Genomic DNA, 20,142 nt, shown 5'->3' on the forward strand with positions numbered 1-20,142 from the left:
AAAAAGGTAGTTGCAGTTGAGGTGTGGTTCTTACTATTCTTGGTATTGTTATGACGCCAAAGTAAAGTAGTGGGTATAGAGCGAGAGCCGGTCATTCAAATCCAGAATTACAAAAGGGGATAGGCGCCCCGTGGAGCGGAAGCGTCTGACAGCGCTCTAAACTGCTGGTGTATAGTAATAATTAGAGAGGGTCAATCTGTGGGAAAAAGGCAGCAGGAGGTCGGAGGATTGAAGCCTTGTAGATATGGAACTTCGAAGGAGACGATGGAGATAGACATTCGATGATATGTCTGGAAGATGAAAGACGACGATGGAGGCTGAGTCGTCTTGGATGTCTGCCTGATAGACGAGGGGATCTAAGCCACAATTGGAAAAGTCCTGGTGGGTCTCGATCGCCATCATTGGATGCTTGTGGCCTTACCGCCCCACTGGTCAGGGATCTTCGGCCATAAGCCCATCGTTCAGCGGCTACTCCCAATACACCAACGTACCCGTAACAACGCAATCTCCAATGACTTAGGCCTGTGTTTTCTCTCCCGTCTCAATTATCCAGTCTTGTTCTTTATTTGAGAATGGATCGGGACCGTTATCTCTCTTTCTCCGCGTGCTTGAAGTCCCACTTTTTCTCGATGTATGTCAATCAAGCGTTGCTGAGTTTTCAAACCTGTACCAGTAAAATATCCCACTTGGCCCCCAGATTGTATTCTTTTCTCACGGAATAGCTGTTCCGAAAATAGCCACCAATACGGCTAGACTCCTGAACCTGAACCCTTTTTCCATTTTTGGTCCCCGCGGAACCCGGATCTCAACCAAGAGGATCCTCCCCGAACTATAGGGAAAATTTTTTATCCTTCTCTCTCCCTTTTTTTTTTTTGGCCTTCTTCCATTTTCTTTCTTATTCTTTTTTTATTTTTTTTAATTTTTTCTTTTTTTTTTTGGCTTTTAATATACACTAGGGATATTTTTCATGTAGCGTTACAGGATGGTAAACTCAAGATTGCGAACGCTTTGAGTCAAAACATTTAGAGTTCCACCGGTGCATCACTGCCATCATCATCATCATTCTCGTCATATGATGTTGCACCATTGCCAACGGGAAGCAAGCAATTGTATTGGCTCGCTTTAGCAAGGACCATTTCTGAAATGGGCAAGTCGCTCGTAGGGCCGGGACCGGGTCAAAGAACCTACATGTACAGAGTACACGACATGCCTCGTACTAGTCTTCATTTTCATCCACCTATGTTCTAGATACTCCTCGCCTTACGGACAGCTTTTTCATCTTGGGCCAGTGAGCATTGGCCTCGTAGCCACAACCTCCACCTCAATTTATGTACATGAGCCTCATGACGATGAGCCGCTGCACTGGTTTCTTCTTGGTCAATTCGCCGACCGTTTGAAATCAAACGGCAGCCAATTAGGTGATTCAGGCAGAGTCCAAGTGTCGGTGACTGCTGACTTTCTGCCAGGTTATTTTATTTTATTTTGTCTTGTTTTTTTCTTTCCCCTTCTTTTTTGCGGGATTTACTCCGTTCGAATTACCATGAGGCCCCATAATACCTTGTCAAGCTAAAGTAAATAGTAGTGACTCTAAGCTCCTCCCACCAAACAACTGAGGCCGACAAGAGCCCTCCTCCACCAATAAACTGGTGATCTGTCCTTTTCTACACAGTAGAGAGGTGTTCGAAAAGAGGCTCTACAGAGTACTTATGTACTAAGTATCTATTCTCCTGGTTGATCCACCAGGATATCCAGAGTATGCACTTGCAGCATCTTCGGGCCTATTCCGCTACCAGTTAGATTATATTTCATCCCTCATTCTACAGAGTACACTCTTTCATTGCTGCCTGAGGTGTATTATCCTGACCATTTACGGCCTGTACCATAGATAGTGGATGTTCGAGGGTGAGGGCAGAAATATGGATGCCTTGATACCCCGTGTCTTGCGTAAGTCGGTGATCACGACTGGTCTCGGCGAATCCCACCTTAGGTAGCAAGATTCCTAGAGAGCAAGATTCCTGAATGCTTACTTCTCTAGAATCTAGCTCAACAAGCACGTCCACAACAATTTTCAAGTCACCGAGGAGCATAGGTATGACACAGCTGCCGTTCATCTAAGTAAATTAAGCCCTGACTACATTTCGCAATTTGACAGCCTGAAAGGCACTGCAAAACCCCCAGACGACCTACTACTGACGGGGTGATCGCCCTGACATTCGCTTCCTGTGACAACATATGAGTGCTCCTAAGGCATAGCTCTGAATTTGTCGATCTGTAATTATTTATTGACACTTACTTCACTTCAGGCACTCTAAGCTTCACGTACAAAAAGTTGCGTTTCACGGTCCCCATTTAGAATCCGTCTGTGTTGATAAGAAGCTCTGCAACAAAGTTTCAGAAGGAAGGCCTCGGCAACCCTGGGAGTACTGCGTATAGTCTCAGCTGAATACAAGGTGCAGTCTCATTCATAAGCCTTTCGGTCCCTATATGGCACATTCGCTTTCTTTATGAGCAGCGTGTTCGAGCAGGTGTGTCTTAGAACACAGTAGCCATGTCGCTCACTTGGGGTCTGACTCCTATAATTCTGCCTTGCATCTCTTCATCTTCGCATCTAACCTTGCATTCATGACCCGTACACAGTCAATGAGGATTTAAAATGATGACTGTGCGCTTATCACGGAGAAAGTAGACCTGTCTAACCACACATGAAAGATACACTCATCATACAGATTCCGAGATGTCTTCGACTGCCCACACCGTGGTTCACATTTCAGATGATGTGCGACTGATATACGCGCTCGTAAGTCGTCGAATCAACCTAATGCTCCAGTCGGACTCTTGACTCAATCACACGCCATGGTTCAGCGCTGACTCATGGCCATACTCTATAGATCTTTGAATGCTATTCTGGGATTTCTTGAGTTTTAATGCATCTTATGTTCAGATACGGTAGGTTGGACGATGTACACATTAACCATAGCCTAAAGCTACTGTAAAGACGACGAAATTCTCATTCTGCCTATCTAATAGCCGTTTATTGATAAGCTTATACACCCTTACTCTAGGATGCCATATCACTGAAATACCACCCGGAAGGGTGAACTCATCTGTAGACGCCCCGCATGCTTTCTAGAGGTCAGTTCACAACCGCATGTGGTTCAACAATAGTAGTTATAGTTTGTCTTGGGCAATTCGTTTTCGGTTGAAGCTTGATGGCCTATGTATCGTTACGTAATCACGTGATCTGTTTACATATAATCAAATCGGGCTTAATTTCTTTTTTCTGGGATGTTGTGAGCAATATGGTGTCTTTTGAGCCTAACTAGAAACAGTATGAGCTATGCTACCCAACGGACTGATTGTAGTGCCTTTTCACCTACGAAGTATTCCCAGATTCATAGAGATATGGGCCATCGTACAAGTGCCTTGTATGGATAGTACTACCTAATAGGGACTAGTAATCAAAATCTCGTGAAGCAGATGGTACCTATTGGACCTCGGCTTCGGAAATTGGCAGAAAGTGCGGGCGGTGCCGAGAGCCCGGCAACCGGTTCCCCCGGACTTTCTCCAAGATCACTTGCTTGCAGTTGATCGGTGAATTATACCACTCCCTAGGACGTTAATGCAATTCTTGCCGAGGACAATCTACTGATGGACATGACTGGTTGATCTGGCTTATTTGTTTTCTCCCAGTCAATCTTCTCTTGCTTGAAACACGACCTCTACCCGCCGGCCGACGGTAATTGAGTGGACACTCTACACTCCCCAACATGGATCTCGAGCGCCGTGACTTGAATCCTGACCAGACGAAACGACGGAGGCCAAACGCAGGTCGGAGGCGTCTGCGCAACAGAGCTCCTATATCCGCACGATTTACCTTGGACCACCAGCTGCGTGGAAATATCGGTGTCCTGTCCGACGATTTGGCAAATGACTTCTTTCAATTGTCGTCCACCGGTAAGCGAGATTGAACTCTCTAGGAAACTTATCTGACTTTTCCCTCTGCACTGGATTGTAGGCGAAGGACAGGAAAGTAGCGAAGTCCGCCATGTCGCTATTTCGCCATACGTTCCGGGTTATAGCTCTGTCGAGGATATTGCTTGGACCATCATCCCCGTTCGGCCACAGTCTAAAAACCGCCCTCACGGATCCCCGCTTCCTCATTCAACCATTGCTTTCCCCGACTCTGCAGATTCATTGCAGCCATTCATGCAAGCCCTGAGCAAGCTCGATCCCACACGGCACTCACTCCAATCCCAGCGATCTGTCGAGATAAGGGTTCTGGATGTTGCTCCGTTGCGCCTAGATACCATCTATGTTACAGTGGAGCGAAACCTGCTTCGCAACCATGATGATATTCAGAATAAGTTTGCGGGTGGGTTCACTAACAGCTTACATGGACCCAATGGACTTTGGGCGAAGGCGGGGAAGGGATTGGACACCAAAAGGTATTCTAAGAAGGCTGCGGCCGAAGCTGAAGAAAGGCTTACTGCTGCGGTACGCGAAGCTCTGGGAGTACAGCAGGTAGTCCATACTGGCGATGTGCTACCGCTTCCCCTACCACCACACCCCATAACATATGCGCCACCACCCCCGGCGCAAATCTCGTTCTGCGAACCCGTTTCCCAAGGGTTGCTAATGCCGACAACAAAAATTGTCCTGGTTCAAGCGCGGCCGCATGGCCATCGGACCCAGCGAAGTCTGAGGTCGGGCTCAGGCTTACTCAAGCAGGTAGCCGAAGATGAGGCCGATGATACTTCCAATGAACAGTTTTACTCGGCTGCTGAAGAGAAGGCCACGGAGAGCAACACGGAGGTGGACAGTACCTCTACCGCCGATGAGTCGGAGACGGAAGGCTCTGGAGGGAACATGAGTGACACATCGGATGATTCTTTGGATGACATGATTTCCCTTTCTGCCCCTGAACTGCCTCAATCCGGCGTCATGTCCGCGATGACTGCTGCAACCCCACGTGCAGGAGGTCGGCGGGCTGACGGCATTCATACTCCAGGATCCGTGGCCTCAAACTTTACTTCGTCAACCATGCGTCCCGGACGAGTTGGCGGTGGTAAGGTCTTTAAGGCAGAGGGGCTACTGCGGGGCATATCCAATGAACTCTTACATCCCCGGCCGCGGGAAGAAGATGACTCTGAGTCGTTCATATTTGTAGATATCAATACACTTGCGAAGATAGGCTGCTTTTCTGGGGATTGGGTGAGAATCGAGGCCACAGAAGAGCCGCAATCCAATATATTCGCCTCCATCAAACTGGGGAGCTTCAATGAACAGAATGAAGATGCGGGTGATTGGCGCGCGGTCAAAATCTATGGTCTGCCCGGCCTGCCATCCGCCAAACCCCGGTATCCAATCAGTCAGTCTGGGGAGAGACGCTCAAGTATCTCCCAACGCCCTCCGCTGCGTTTGACACCCTCAGTCTTTGTTCCTCCTCTACTCCTGAACAACTTGGAAAACCCGAAATATCTTCGCATATCACCGATGAGTTTCATTGGAGGCACTGGAAGTTCGAAACCAGGCCTTCTGAACCAGATGAAGGCAAGTTCGGCCAGAAACCCACCTTTGGCAAAGGAAGTTACTTTGCTCAAAGTATCTACACCACTTTCCATGGATCGCGCTCTTCAACCGGCCTTGTTTGCCGGGCTCAAACAATATTTTGAGTCCAAACGGCGCCTGCTCAAAAGTGGAGATCTCGTGGGAATCAGCGTTGATGAAGCTCTCGGTAGAGCTGTGTTCGCAGGCCCTGCTGCGAGCGACGGGGCAGCTCCGGATGATGATCTTACAACCCGGTTAGGCCAGGCGGTAGATTCCGATCGTGCCGGATCAAGAAAGGTTGGCGTCGCCTGGTTTCGCGTTGGACAAGTACTTCCTAGCTTGTCGGATGAGCCAGACGAAGCGAGAGAAGACCAGTGGGGAGGCGTTGCTATCATTGATTCGGCGACTACCAGAATGGTACAGGCTGGGAGCGATGTGAGCAGAGTCCCGGGTACTCTGAACAATGGCTGGGAATACTGGCTTGGAGTGAAGGCCGTGCCGAAGACTGCTGGCGATATCCAAACCCCTCATGGTCTGGTAACCGATTCGCCGCAGTCGTATGTACCATCTCTCCAAGAGCGCATCCGAGACCTGATGTCGGTAGCTACGAGTCCTCGCGCCATCCAGCTCGGCATGAAACCCGTCGTCATCCTACTGAGATCCCAGCAAAGACACATAGGAAAGGCTACGCTTGCAACACGAGCATGCGCAGATATTGGTCTACATACCTTCTCGATCGATTCCTACGATATATTAACCGAAGGCGGAGCGAACGGTGGTGACGTGAAAACCGAAGCATACCTGAAGGCTAGAGCGGACCGCGCATTCCATTGTGGAGCCAGCTGCACAGCCCTTCTGATTAAGCATATTGAGGTCTTAACGGCGGACAGGATCATTTCCGCAATGAATGAAATCGTGGCTGATGCAAGGGTCATAGTGGCCACGACAACAGATGTCGAACAGATCCCGGAGGGCATTCGCAGCATGTTTACTCATGAATTTGAGATGATGGCACCAGAGGAAAAGGAGCGTGAAGGCATCCTTCATAATGCTGTTTCCGAACGGGGCATCAAGGTCTCCCCTGATGTAGATCTAGGCTCGGTAGCGCTTAAGACTGCTGCTTTAGTCGCGGGAGATTTGGTTGACGTTGTTGAACGTGCTTCTTCCGTGAGAGCGGCACGTCTGGAGAAGTTAGCCGAAACCGCAAGCGAAAACTCGGGGTCAAAAGTTAGCACCAGGGACGTTCTTGTTTCCGGGGGCGATGCAGCCCGAGGTGTTACCAAGGCCGACTTTGACGCAGCTGTTGATGCCGCGAGGAAGAACTTTGCTGATTCTATTGGCGCACCAAAGATCCCGAACGTTAGCTGGGATGATGTGGGTGGTTTGACAAACGTTAAGGATGCTCTCATTGAAACCATCCAGCTGCCCCTAGAGCGACCTGAACTATTCGCCAAAGGCATGAAAAAACGCAGCGGTATCTTATTCTACGGGCCGCCGGGTACTGGAAAGACATTACTCGCCAAGGCGATCGCCACAGAGTTCTCGTTGAACTTCTTCTCCGTCAAGGGGCCTGAGTTACTTAATATGTATATCGGTGAATCCGAAGCGAATGTTAGGCGTGTGTTTCAACGCGCTCGGGATGCTCGCCCGTGTGTTGTGTTCTTTGATGAACTGGATTCGGTCGCCCCGAAGCGTGGAAACCAAGGAGATAGTGGTGGTGTAATGGACCGTATCGTCAGTCAGCTGCTTGCCGAGCTAGATGGTATGAATGGTGGCGAGGAAAACAGTGGCGGTGTCTTCGTAATTGGCGCTACAAACCGTCCGGATTTGTTGGACACGGCACTCCTACGTCCCGGTCGTTTCGACAAGATGCTCTACCTTGGAGTGTCTGACACACACGATAAACAAGCTACGATTCTAGAAGCGCTTACAAGAAAGTTTGCTCTTGCACCTGAGGTATCGCTGAGCAGAGTTGCGGAGCAGCTGCCTCTTACGTACACGGGTGCGGACTTGTATGCCCTGTGTTCTGATGCTATGTTAAAAGCTATCACCCGGAAGGCAACAGCAGTGGATGAAAAGATCAAACAGCTGCCAGGAGAACCTGTCAGCACTGCTTACTTCTTTGACCACCTTGCCACGCCGGAAGATGTAACCGTTACAGTTGCCGAGGAGGACTTCATTCAGGCACAGAACGAACTCGTCCCCAGTGTTAGGTATGTTTCATTGACATGTTGCCATGGGTTCCTCGAAACAAAAGAAGACTAACGACATGCAGTGCCAAGGAGCTGGAGCATTTCGAACGTATCCGACAGACATTCGAGTCTGTTGATAAGAAGCAAGATTCAGGCAGCAATTCTGGGGCGCAGCCACCTCGAACTATCGCGGATGCCCTTGAAGCACTCGAACTGGGAGACCAACTAAATGGTAGTATAGGTGGGCCTGTCACGAATGGCGACCACTTGCCTACAAGCAGCGGCAAAGGTAAGGGGAAACAAGGACAGCAACCTATGCGGAGCGTGAGTAGTCACTCGACTAGCAGTAAAGGGAAAGGCAAGAGCCCCGCTGGCGCCGGAGCGAAATTGAAGAATAAGACCGTCACTGCTCCTAGCAACGACTCTGATTCTTCTCTTGATGGCCCCACTTCAGGCTCAAGGGCTGAGAAGAGTATCTCCCATTACGATGATGTTACTAAGGAAGATGGCGCTACCAATGGCGATGAGGACTACATCGTTCGGACCGATCATCTTGTCCATGCCGACGGTGATAGTTCGAAGTAAATAGAGGTCGATGTTTAGGCGCATTAACCTTATTGGAAATATGATTGGGGTGGTACTAGCTGTGTATAGGTATGGACCAAGGTCTCGGGAATGTGTATATAATGTTACATTTGAGCGGCATGAAGATGATGAATGGCTATGAGGCTCGGGAAGATTCTTTGCATATCTCGTGATAATCGTGGCCTGAGGCATGGCCGGGGAATTATCAGCCGTACATATTCACGAACTCCACACGCAGCCTTATCAATGGTTGAATTTAATGACTCAACCCTCTCGATAACATCCATATCTCCCGTCCTGCTGAAGGTTATCTACACAGTATCTTTCCCATTATATTTCGATATTACCATAAGACAAGCTCCCGCACCATCGCTGCCCCATCGGCTGCACCAGACCAAGAATAGCCAACGGAAGGCTGCGGTTCCTCTGGACCGAAGCTTGGGTTCCATATCCTAATACCTTAATCACTGTTGATCCACCAATTGACTTGTTATCACTGGCTTTCGGCGCCTATGCTCGGCGATAATGACGAATCATGGCGCTGCGTAAGGAACATACCTCTGATGATCTACTCCACCTATGGATTTCTACACGCCTTTCTTATCGGGGCTACTCCGGAGTATGTCGCTATCAAGGTTGAGATTGACCCCATTGCACATTGGGTAACCGCGGTCCTGTCGCCACTATCCCCGCAATCCGCGGTGGACCCAGTTTCCCAGAACGCTTGATGGCCGAGTTTGGGGGAAATGCTGCCCGAGAATGACAGATCCCGGTGGAGGAAACATGGAAAAGGGATGAGTGTGCCTCATGGTGGAGGATTGTGTCTGTGGTGTGTTGTTCTATCCTCCTTTCCACCTTTTTTCTTCTCCTCCCCTTCGTGTGATCAGTACCCTTCCCATACCTAGTCCAATTGAGTCGATATCCTTTGATAGTGTTTTCTCTCATTCTGGTTTTTTTTTTCTCTAGGTCTTTGATCCATTTGTCTTCTTGGGTTTAATATTAGTTCGGGATCAACTATTCTGGCAATGGCCGACACGTCCGCCATGAAAGACATTAGGGGGGACGATGATGTGCAGTTGGCAGCCATGGGCCATAAGGCCGAGTTGAAGCGAAATTTCTCACTTTTGTATGTTCCAGTGTCTCTAAGCATCTTATTTTGATCGAGACTGACTGACTCTCTTGTGTTTCTAACTCAGGTCCATGTTAGGATTGGCCTTTGCTATTCTAAATGTATGTGACTGAACGCAAAGACCCCTCCGTTATTGGATGCCCATGATCGATGCTGCAGGGGCACGTTGGAAAAAACAAGCAACACCGAGCCACGAGACCTTGGAAAGTAATTAACTTTAATTTTGGTTGCAGTCTTGGACCGCTCTATCGGCGAGCTTATCTCTTAGCCTACCGTCTGGAGGCTGTGTAAGTGTCGTCTGGGGTAAGATAACCCTCCTTCAGATTCTCTTGCTTTTCTTCAATCCCTTGATTCCTTAGAATACCATATACAGCTCCCTACTGACCTAGTTCTCTATAGGCTTGGTTACGGCAGGTGTATGTAACCTTTGTATAGCAACTTCGCTTGCCGAGTTCTTGTCCGCTTATCCCACGTGAGTACAACTCGGTCATACATCTCATCTCTTGTCTCATCTGACTGTGAATCCAGCGCTGGTGGACAATACCATTGGGTTGCAGGTAAGTTTGTGCTATATCCTAGTGAAAATTCGACTTGAATCGTGACTAACTTCCTAGCCTAACAGTTAGTGAGTGTTTAGTGTCACTATATTCACCTCATACAATATGCTAAACGACATAAGTTTCTTGGGAACGATGGATGCCCATACTTTCATGGATCACCGGCTGGGCCAATGTTTCTGGCTGGGTAGGTTGACACGACATATGCTGGGAACAATCCGGGCTAATTAGTCTAGCTTGCATTGACTGCCACCGGTGGCCTGCTGGGCAGCGAGTTGATTCTGGGCATAATCTCATTATTGCATCCGGTAAGGGCCCCCATGCTTCACTATGATGATCTCACCGGCTGATTATTCCTATTAGACCTTTGAAGCACAACGCTGGCACCAATTTTTAATCTATACTGGCTATAATATTGCTGCGTTCATCATCAACGCCCTCATGAACAATGGCCTTCCGTACTTCACTAAGGGTGCTTGTAAGTTAGAACTATGTTACTCTTTCTTTTTACAGCGGGTAAAAACACTGACTCCACTCAAGTCATTTGGTCCTTATCCGGATTTGCCATCGTCTCGATAACACTTCTTGCATGCTCGTCACCCAACTACAACTCGGGAGAGTGAGACTCACATTTATATCCCAGTTTCGTGTAAAGAGTACTGACCAAATCAGATTTGTGTTTGGAAAGTTTATCAACGAAACAGGATGTATGTGGATTCTCTATCTCTCTCTCTCTGTTTAGGTCTTGGACCGAGGCTAATTGTTCATAGGGCCTGATGGTGTCGCTTGGCTACTTGGTGTAAGTTTTGCGCATTGAATTCGTTGACGAATGACATTTCTAACTCATCTATAGCTTCTTCAAGGTGGACTTGGTCTCACAGGATTTGTAAGTTATCGCTATTCGCTCAGCTCTATATCAAGCCACTGATCATTGTATAGGATGGGGTTGCCCATATGATTGAGGGTATGCAATATATGCACAACGTGCGGAAAGCCGCTTTACTAATTGACTCTGTTACAGAAATCCCCAATCCATCTGTCGTGGGCCCTAAGATTATGATAGGGTGCGTCTGTATTGGTACCGTGACAGGTTCGATCTTTTTGATCGTGCTCCTCTTCGTTGCCGGTGATATCTACAATGTCATCGATTCTGCTGCGGGATGTCTTCTGCAGATCTTTAAAGATGCAACTGGAAGCAATGCTGGGTCAATCTGTCTTCTAATGTACGTGCCTCTTCCGACTGTCAGCACCTAGTACTTTGCTAACTGATAATCCCAAGGTTCCCTCTTGTTTGCATTCTTTTCGCAGCCACGAGTATCATGACCACCAGTAGCCGTATGATCTATGCTTTTGCAAGGTAAATATGATGGTGTCAAGTAATACCTCCTCCAAAAGCAAAACTGATGACGATGGGCAGAGATGGCGGTCTTCCTGCTTCACCCTTCTTTTCCAGGGTTCATCCGAAGCTCAATGTTCCACTGAACGCCTTGTATCTGACGTTTGCTGTTATCACTGTCTTTGGGCTTATTTTCCTCGGGTCTTCGAGGTAGGTTTTCTCATCATTAATACACAATAACACTATATGTTTATTAACCCGAACAGTGCATTCAACGCTATTATCTCATCATCAGTAGTGATGCTTGACATCGCATACGGTATTCCGATTGCAGTAAACTGCCTGCGTGGTCGCGCTATGCTGCCTGAACGCTCATTTGTTCTCCCGAATACTTTAGGCTGGATCGCCAACATAGTACGCCCGCTCAAAACCATCACATCAGGACTATTAGCTAATACTACTTATAGATTTCTCTTACATACATTAGCCTCACCACGGTGCTATTCCTCTTCCCTCCAGTGCTGCCTGCGACCGGTAGCAGTATGAGTGAGTATCACCGATTATAAATGAGTTTATTGTCGAAGAGACTGCTGACAAAACACGCATTGCTAGACTACTGTGTTGCTGCTTTTGGTATTATTCTTGTCATCTCGACATTCCAGTGGTTCATTGATGGCCGCAAGAACTTCACTGGGCCACGGGCTGATGTGGATATCCTTGCAGGCGTAATTGAAGAAGTGCCCACGCACGCTGGGACCGCTGAAACCCATGGGAAAAGCGATGGGAAATAAGATTACAATGACTAAGAAGCCTGGATATAACTAACCAGTAGTACTTAGCTTATTATGACCCTACACGACAGAACATAGAACTTTCAAGAAATGTATAGTTCAATTAGAATTTGGTTTACAAGAACGGGTGACGTCACATAAATCAGCTAAGGCCCTCAGGCCACCAAGGCCTCATTCATCCAATTCGCCCCAACAACTTTCTTTCCCCACATTTTGCTGGGATCGCCAGAACGACAGCACTCAGTGCCATTCATTTAGTATAATATATTGTAATACCGCTTCAAGATTCTAACAAGGACGCAGGGTGTCGAACATTGTTAACAGTTGAACCCAAATCGAGAAGCTCCACACTGGAGCATACTACTCCCTTACTCAATATAGCTATGTTGTCTATCTCGCTGCCTTCCTTGAAGAGCTTCTTGCCATGGCGCGATCGAACTTTTATCGATATCCCGACAGTCAAGATTCATGAGATCGATACAGCACAGGAGAAGCCGGCTCGGGCTTTAAAACATTTGCTGAAGTTGAATCATGCCAACTACTCCGTACTGTACAACGAGCGAAAGTTCCATAACCATGCGCCTCATGTAAGCCATACTCTATTATATCTTTCATACCAAAAGCAGAACTGACTCTATGTAGATTCTGAGCTCTTCTTTCCTTCTAGGAGCAGACGCGGATGATCTAAATCGTATCTACGAGGCCGAGTCAAAGCTTTTGGACCCCTGGGTTGATTCTCCAGGTGAAATCAGTACCTATGACTGGAGAGACTACTTGAGCCATCGAGAGTATGTATCTTTACTGTATTACTGGGTTTATGCATGATCTAGCCTTTGATAGACAGACGTATCTAACGTCAATCTAGATATCAAAGAGCATTTGTGGACTTTTTCGAGGACGAACTTGTCCGTCACGGATATGATTGGAAGCAAGTCCTCGCAGATTATTTATTCTCCGGAAAGGAGCCGCTATTCAATTCCCTTGTTGAAGACCGTACGATGGCCCCAATAAAATTAGTGATAGTCCAATAAAGCTGACTTGGCTTAGTTGGTCACCCCTTAATCCACCTTGCTTATGCATTTGAGATGTCTAGTCGTGAAGTTGCTATGGAAGCCCTTGCCCTTGCAGCTACGTGCTACGGAAAAATGCATAAGTATATAGACGACCCTTCTTATTCACAGGCAGAGTCTCTCTACTCTTCCACTTCCCTACTCGAGATTCTAAACAAGGTACGAGTCGACAAACAATTCAACGGCCTCTTCGGGACCCCAGGCGACAACAACATAGATACGATTCTACGTCACCATGAAGCCGCACTCCTCAATCACTGGAATGCGTGGAAAATCGAAGATCCCGTGAAACAATTTCGCGAAAGCCAGGAGGTCGCCGTGGCTCTTTTAACCGCCACTCAATCTGAAACATCGGACAAGTATGACTTCTTCCTCGTCCACACGTTAACAACCAGCCATGCCGTCCGTATTCTCCTACCACTGATCCCAACACGCTTCCAATATATACTCGTCAGACAGTGGTGGCTTCTCACTTTAGTTGTATACATTGCGCAATTAAGGCCGGAAATCAAACTCGACCAGATTAAGGACTACGAATTGAAAGGAAGAGACTGGAGTTGGACGGCGCAGAAGGCTATTAAGGGTGAATATTCGACAGATGCACACTATGTCAAGGCAATTCGCGCGTGTAAGGAAGCTGCTGCGACATGGGGAGATCCGGAACAATACTATTTGAAAGCTGCTGTTAAGTTCGGTGAAGAGTTCAATGGTTGGGGAGGATTTGTTTGATAGGGTAGCAATTGGATTCTAGTGGTATTCGCTCAAATTGGCTTTCTTGGCATGTTGACTGGCTATTTAATGTACAATAAGCATGGTTTTTGGCCATCGGAAACATCCTGTTTTCAATGCTTTTCTGATCAATTTGTGACAAATAACAGCTCAAAAAACATTGGGTTGGAGATAGAACCATCGTGGATCCCAAATTGAGAATCAGATTCAAATGTATGTTCTATTTAATATGAAATGTTAGTCATAAGCTTTATTAAACCACTACATTCTATGGTGTTAGTTAACTACCACTCAATGAATCTTATATTCATGCCTGAGGCATTAGTGCCATACACAGATAACACGTGATACGCCTTTAGAGCTTGTTTAATGGAGTAAGTAATATTCGAGCAATTTGACCATAACCTCTCAACATTTTTCACCACAGTCGCTTCTACGATTTACGTCCATGACTTGATTAAACTAAAAACCATACTAATAAAGGCAGCTAACAGTCCAATCATACGATAAATTCACATATATTTCCTATAATGTCCGCAGCACAGCAACAAACCGAGCCTGTGACGCTCTATCTACACGCCGAACTTCTCCCTAATATCCGCCATATTACTCTCTACGTATCGCTACCGGAGGCGATACGATCACAAAATGTCCGACCAGAGATTTGTTTATCTGATTCTCGTCGTGCCATTACAGTATCTCTCGCATCGCTGCACGACGATGTCACAGATACGATCAAATTACCAGCCCGTGTCAATGAAGCATCTCGGCTGGCCTTGAGCGTAGCAGGACAGCGAGCTACAGATCCTCGGATAAATGGGCATGATCAGCAGGAATACTCGTTTAGAATGCAGATCGATGATGAAGATGCATCGTTGCTCTCGAGAGAAGAACATATGGACAGCTCTGTCCCGTGGACCGCGACCGACATGACTTCCTGTACTAGGCTTCGTTGTCGCCATTGTAGGAGTATTCTCCTCGATTCGCATGCGCCGTGTGGATCTGGTGCTGCAGAGAAGGATACGCAGGGGTGGGTATGGAAGGATTTGCCCAGTGGGAATTGGGCTGAAATGATGGATTTTTGGCACTGCCACAAGCCGGATCCTCATGAGGACCATGATCATGATCATGATCATGATTATCTTAATGGCGCTACAGTTGAAGACCAGAATGCTACAGTCAAGGGATACGGTGCTGCGAATCAGGTTGTCGCAACTTCAGGGACTGTTCTTGTGGACGTCGCGACCTTTCTGCTCACGAACTCCGACTGTAGAGGCTTGAAACAGGTAAGCACGAACATCTCTTCCGGTTGATTCTTAACTAGGATTGTTGTTTGTTGTAATTTTTGCGCTCTATGCCTAAGTCTTGTTTATTTTAACCCTACCCCAATGCTTGACCTTGGGCAAAAAAGAAGGAGGCCATTTCATAATCATGCTTTGGTCTTCGATACAATTGCCCTATAACTAGTTGTGTCTTGGTTTCTATCTTGGTCAGATATCTGTTATAGAGCTGGAATGGCATCACGGCTGGGTGCAGTTATCTTCTTCGTGATGGATTTCGCACTTCGCCGTGGTTGCCATCTGGTCTTTAGCATGTTTGACTCGGGATCAAGGTTTCACCTCGCTGCATTTCTCCGTTGATTCAGTCTGCTTACCCAAAGCCATGAGATCGACGCGATTATAACGAGGTACATGTGGGAAAGGACCCTGGGATAGGTTGGAAGACTTTACCCCGAATCATCATTTGATGATCAAGAAACAGATAGTCAACTGTAGTACCTTACAAATATAATAACTGCTGATCTTCATATGCGCTTCATAACGAAGCCACAACATTTCCCTAAAGTTGCAACTTGCATAGCATCAGATTGCTGATAAATATATTATATTAGGTTGAAATAAAGAGTGCAACAGCCTCTTCAACGGAAGCACAGATGGAGTTGCTTTGCGATCATTGCAATAGCCAGATGGGAGTTGAAGACACAGTTGCTAAAGGATGGCGACTATTCAAAACAAGCTTATCTGTAAGCAAGCAGTCCGAAGGCGTGTGCGAAGACCCAGAATGGGAAAGTCATCCTTTGGAGGCGGTTGTAGCAGCTCAATTGTTGGAGTTGATTGAGAGAGAAAGCGCTCGACGATTTGTTCTCCACTGTGGACAAGGGGATGGGCTGCTGGTATGTCGATTCGTTGTCCTTCAGTAGTTTTTCCTTTTTGATACCTGTTTGTGACTTCTTGGCGTATAGATCTGGGTCTTTAATCCGGATATGCGATATTCGAACTCTAGCTCGGACCACAGTATAACTGCGCAGCGGGCCATGAAAATTCTATTCCAGGATGTCGTCGACGTAGATGGGATGCTTCATCCGGATCGTGGCAAGGCATCATCTTTGTCCCTGGAAGAACTTCGACTGTCATCCAGCGTCTTGTCTGCTATCTCAGAAACTTTGAAGAGCAGGAACAAGATGTTACCAAAGTCAGCAAGGGAGTTTCGAGAATGGAAGGTTAGCATCATGCATCGATATGACCGGACAAAGAATGTTTGAGAAGAGGAAGCTGTGAAGTGAGCTGGTATGTTTCGTTTTGTGGACAAAACATCGTCAATCTTTGGGAATACAGGCGGATGTCCCATTCCAGAATGAGTTGACTTGCTTCTGATTCACATTCGACTTTCCTTTGCTACCTTGGCGTTGTCACTTTGGTACCCCATCCATCAATTTATTCCTCCACCGGCTTAGCCTCTGATGTATCTCCTTACAACCCATAGGGTCACTCTCGATACTCGTCAACCGCGCAACAGATCAAATCATATAGACCTTGGTCTTCTGCCAATCCTCGCTCTTCAAATGGCGACCGATAGCCGAGAACTACAACTTCCGATATGGTTCCACAGAGCATACGGAAATAGAGCATCCCGATTACTCCCGCACTTCAAGCACCACCAAGTCTGGGAAGATTGCCAAACACATCGGAACCATGGGTGCTGAGTTGGCGAACATTGAACTCCCCGAAAAGCCCTCGTCGCGCTCTCGTTTAGCACCTCCATCAATCTTGATAACACCCCCTAGTCCTTCTGATGAAAACTCCCGAGAGATATATCAGGCAGTATACCATCCTGGCGTAACTGAACATCGCCTGGCCCGGCAATTCTTGAAGAAGTTGACCAACTGTTCTACGCCCCCTAAGAGCTCAGGCTCGTGGGTTGTGAGACTTACTATTTCTAACTTAACTAGAAAGTGTCTCTGCTGCGAAGGCAAGGCCTATCAGAGTGCCAAAAACCGATTCTTATTCGTCAACATAGATCATTTCTATCTCAATATCATGTATTTGGATACCATATTCGTATGTCCGATGCGGTGACTTGAAACATAGCGAAGGCATCGGCATCTATCCTTCGAATGGAGTTTCGTACGGTCTTTCCGCCTGTGGTGTGATTCTTGCCAGATGACGCCTCTGACCATCCTCCCAGTCGAAAATGGCACTGTGTGCAACGACTCGGTTCTAGAATGGAATTAATACCACTTACATCAAAACGGCTAGACATGTATACTTACATCCCAAACAACCACGGTATTCGGTCGCCACCTTACGCGAGTCTGAATGTCTTGGGACAAGGCAATATGATCGTATAAGAATTTGAGGAGGAAGTCGGACTCTTCCTTCTTGTATCCAACGATGTATCGGGTAACTGATGATTTTTAGAAACCTAATACCGACTACACTGTTTCGAATGAGGACTCACATTGTGGGTTCACGAAAAGAGCTTTCTCCCCAGTGACGGGATGTGTCCTCACAATTGGGTGCTCGGTGGTTATTGGGTCGCGCCGTGCAATACCGCCCTTGTTCAGACTGTTGTTGACCTGCTCGACACCAGAGTGAACAGCCTTTAGCCCATGCAGTCGCTTGCGGAACTCAGGTGACAACCGTCTGTAAGCCTGGGCCATGTTACAGAACAGAGTATCTCCGCCGCTTGTCGGGCCATCCAACAAGTACAGGAATGTAGTGCCAGGAGGCTGTTTTTCGAAGGTAACATCAGAGTGCCAAGTAAGCGAGTTGGTGTGGGTTTCCAGGAATTCAGCTCCACTCCTATCGTCTGCTCCACGGTGAACGAGGTGAATCTCGGGGAAGCCTTTAGGTGCTCCAGAGCTCTGATGAATGTGGTGTCTACCGAAATAACCACCAAACTCAAGGGCTTTCTCGATGGGGAGCTGGGCGAAGTCCTGGTCTCGGAAAGCTGAAAGACTCCGTCAGTAATTTTTGTCAAGAATCATTCGCCTTTATATGCTATAACATACCGACAACCTTCCTTTGTGCGATATACAAAGCCAGCTGATCTTTACCCTTATCGGTCAACTGACTCAGTTGGATACCTTGAACTTCGCTACCAATGGTTGGGGTAAGCTCCTCCACCTCGCCCTTGCCCTCAGGGAAGAGATCGGGGAAAGTTGGGTCGGCATCCTTGCCATGGTCATAGTGCTCAAAGGGTTGAAGAGGTGGGTATCTATCGAGTCGTTAGCTGCAATGCTCGAGTGACTAAACATGGTGCAAAATCAGGAACCCCATACTTCTCTGTTTCGTTATCCCAGACGGGGAGATACTTCGGGAAAGCTGCCGGCGGCTGTTTTGCGGTTCCTTTGATCTCATTGTCATGCTGATAAGTTTCACGGTATCCTACCCCATTCTCCTTATTGTGACCAGCATCGGTCCTAAGAGAGGTCTTTGGTGCCGAGTGGAGTGAGACGGTTTCGGTTATAGAGGGAGCCATCGTTGTAGATTCTCGTGAAAGTTGATGCTCTTTCAATTTGTCTTCTGTCCGAACAAGCACTGGTCTAACGCTAGGGACTATCTCCTAGATATATCTATCGCTTCACAGTTAGCCGCCCGTGTCAGATCCGATTATCCGGCTGATGCCTGATGATTGTGCCATATTTGCGGGGTATGTTCAATATCACGCCCTGCTCAAGAGTACATCTTGCAAGGAGTTTCACGCGGCGCGCGGGGTCACTGGGAAGGACTGCCACGACGAGCCAAGTACACAATGCTGAGTGGCCGACTGGTGAATCATAAAGCGATCTGATTGCGTGATGAGGGAGGATTTGCGGCACGAAAGCCTATCCATCGTATGCTGACTCGGCGTCACAGAGCTCGGTCGGCTGTTGGTTCCGTGGTAAGCTCTGGATTTGAACCGATCAAGGAGACAAACTTTTGTCTCATCTTCGTTAGGTCGATAGAAAACTGAAATACTCGGGCTGACGACAAGTAGAACATGATCGACTCTTTCACTATCTAAAGTGATACGGGGCCGTTGTTGTTGCTGTTGTTGACGTTGTTGTTGCAACTTGCGGGCCAAGTATGACGTGCTAGCACGACCCCTTGGCGCAACCCTAAACTGCAATCTAATCATCTCCCTCCGCTGGTGAATTTAATATACTACGTACACATACAAAACACACTAAAGTGGGCCTCCGCCATTTATCTGGGTGGAGGGCCATTCAAGGAGCTACTCGCCCTGGAGTCTATTGCAGTTACAATGATTGCCTCCCCGCAACCGTTTGCTGTTTACATGTGTGAGAGCCTCGGAAAGGGTAAATCGACAGTCACATTGCACATTCAAGATATGAATGAATGAGAATAAGAATAAGGGACGCCAATCCTTTAGATTGCGCATATCATGCAGCTTGTCCTAGCGTAATGCACGAGCACCCAATCAGATCTCGCCATAACGTTGCGATATTGATGGCGAAATATGCCACCATATGCCAAGATGATGATGAGATCGGCTACACTTTGCTACTATGATGGGCTCCGCGGTAAAACATATGACTGTCGGCAATTGCTGCTAGCTAGCCAGTCCAGATCAAATGCTAAATGATATCCCTGCTTCTTTCCGTTGCCATGACTCGTTCTTCATAACGTCAATGTTGCTCCATTTGCGTGATGGTGTCCACTACCCGACGTACTCCCTAATGGGTCCTGGATGATTGGTCCAAGACGATCAAGAATTGCTTCGGCTTGCTTAACTTGCCAAAGCTTTACTAGACAATGATGCTATTAGCTGCTTCTCAACCATGCGGAGGTTCGCCGCGATCCGCAGCATCTTATCGCGTCTCCATCGGCAAGCGGCATCAAGCTGTCCGATAAAATCTTCAACTCCACGTTGACATGTCCTAATTGGCTCTGGATAACCATCTACGGTGCATGCTCATCGCG

General features: G+C 47.4%; 5 protein-coding genes across 5 annotated transcripts; 4 read left to right on the forward strand and 1 right to left on the reverse strand.

Annotated features, from left to right (window-relative positions):
- Positions 1-3,767: 3,767 nt before the first annotated feature.
- Positions 3,768-8,324, forward strand: pex6 (AAA family ATPase peroxin 6; the record flags this gene model as incomplete). Its single annotated transcript, XM_022535668.1, has 3 exons — positions 3,768-3,954; positions 4,016-7,760; positions 7,823-8,324. 3 exons carry the CDS (start codon positions 3,768-3,770, stop codon positions 8,322-8,324), a joined length of 4,434 nt encoding a protein of 1,477 aa, XP_022387368.1.
- A 1,025-nt stretch (positions 8,325-9,349) lies between these two features.
- ABOM_008540 (GABA permease GabA) lies at positions 9,350-12,137 on the forward strand (the record flags this gene model as incomplete). The annotated part of the gene is made up of 17 exons (XM_022535669.1): positions 9,350-9,450; positions 9,521-9,554; positions 9,687-9,756; positions 9,982-10,010; positions 10,247-10,318; positions 10,374-10,488; positions 10,551-10,629; positions 10,683-10,717; positions 10,781-10,809; positions 10,864-10,896; positions 10,950-10,974; positions 11,032-11,233; positions 11,290-11,367; positions 11,428-11,556; positions 11,613-11,760; positions 11,814-11,892; positions 11,959-12,137. 17 exons carry the CDS (start codon positions 9,350-9,352, stop codon positions 12,135-12,137), a joined length of 1,437 nt encoding a protein of 478 aa, XP_022387344.1.
- A 383-nt stretch (positions 12,138-12,520) lies between these two features.
- On the forward strand, positions 12,521-13,936 carry ABOM_008541 (questin oxidase family protein; the record flags this gene model as incomplete). The annotated part of the gene is made up of 4 exons (XM_022535670.1): positions 12,521-12,724; positions 12,780-12,925; positions 13,003-13,130; positions 13,185-13,936. The coding sequence occupies 4 exons, from the start codon at positions 12,521-12,523 to the stop codon at positions 13,934-13,936; spliced, it is 1,230 nt and encodes a 409-aa protein (XP_022387345.1).
- Positions 13,937-14,466: 530 nt separating this feature from the next.
- On the forward strand, positions 14,467-16,478 carry ABOM_008542 (HECT-type E3 ubiquitin transferase; the record flags this gene model as incomplete). Its single annotated transcript, XM_022535671.1, has 3 exons — positions 14,467-15,222; positions 15,828-16,109; positions 16,179-16,478. 3 exons carry the CDS (start codon positions 14,467-14,469, stop codon positions 16,476-16,478), a joined length of 1,338 nt encoding a protein of 445 aa, XP_022387342.1.
- Positions 16,479-17,319: 841 nt separating this feature from the next.
- On the reverse strand, positions 17,320-18,697 carry ABOM_008543 (TauD/TfdA dioxygenase family protein; the record flags this gene model as incomplete). The annotated part of the gene is made up of 5 exons (XM_022535672.1): positions 17,320-17,433; positions 17,487-17,620; positions 17,675-18,166; positions 18,228-18,433; positions 18,498-18,697. The coding sequence occupies 5 exons, from the start codon at positions 18,695-18,697 to the stop codon at positions 17,320-17,322; spliced, it is 1,146 nt and encodes a 381-aa protein (XP_022387343.1).
- Positions 18,698-20,142: the final 1,445 nt, after the last annotated feature.

The sequence above is a fragment of the Aspergillus bombycis genome (genome assembly GCF_001792695.1).
Source record: "Aspergillus bombycis strain NRRL26010 chromosome Unknown contig00067, whole genome shotgun sequence".
Lineage (NCBI taxonomy): Eukaryota > Fungi > Ascomycota > Eurotiomycetes > Eurotiales > Aspergillaceae > Aspergillus > Aspergillus bombycis.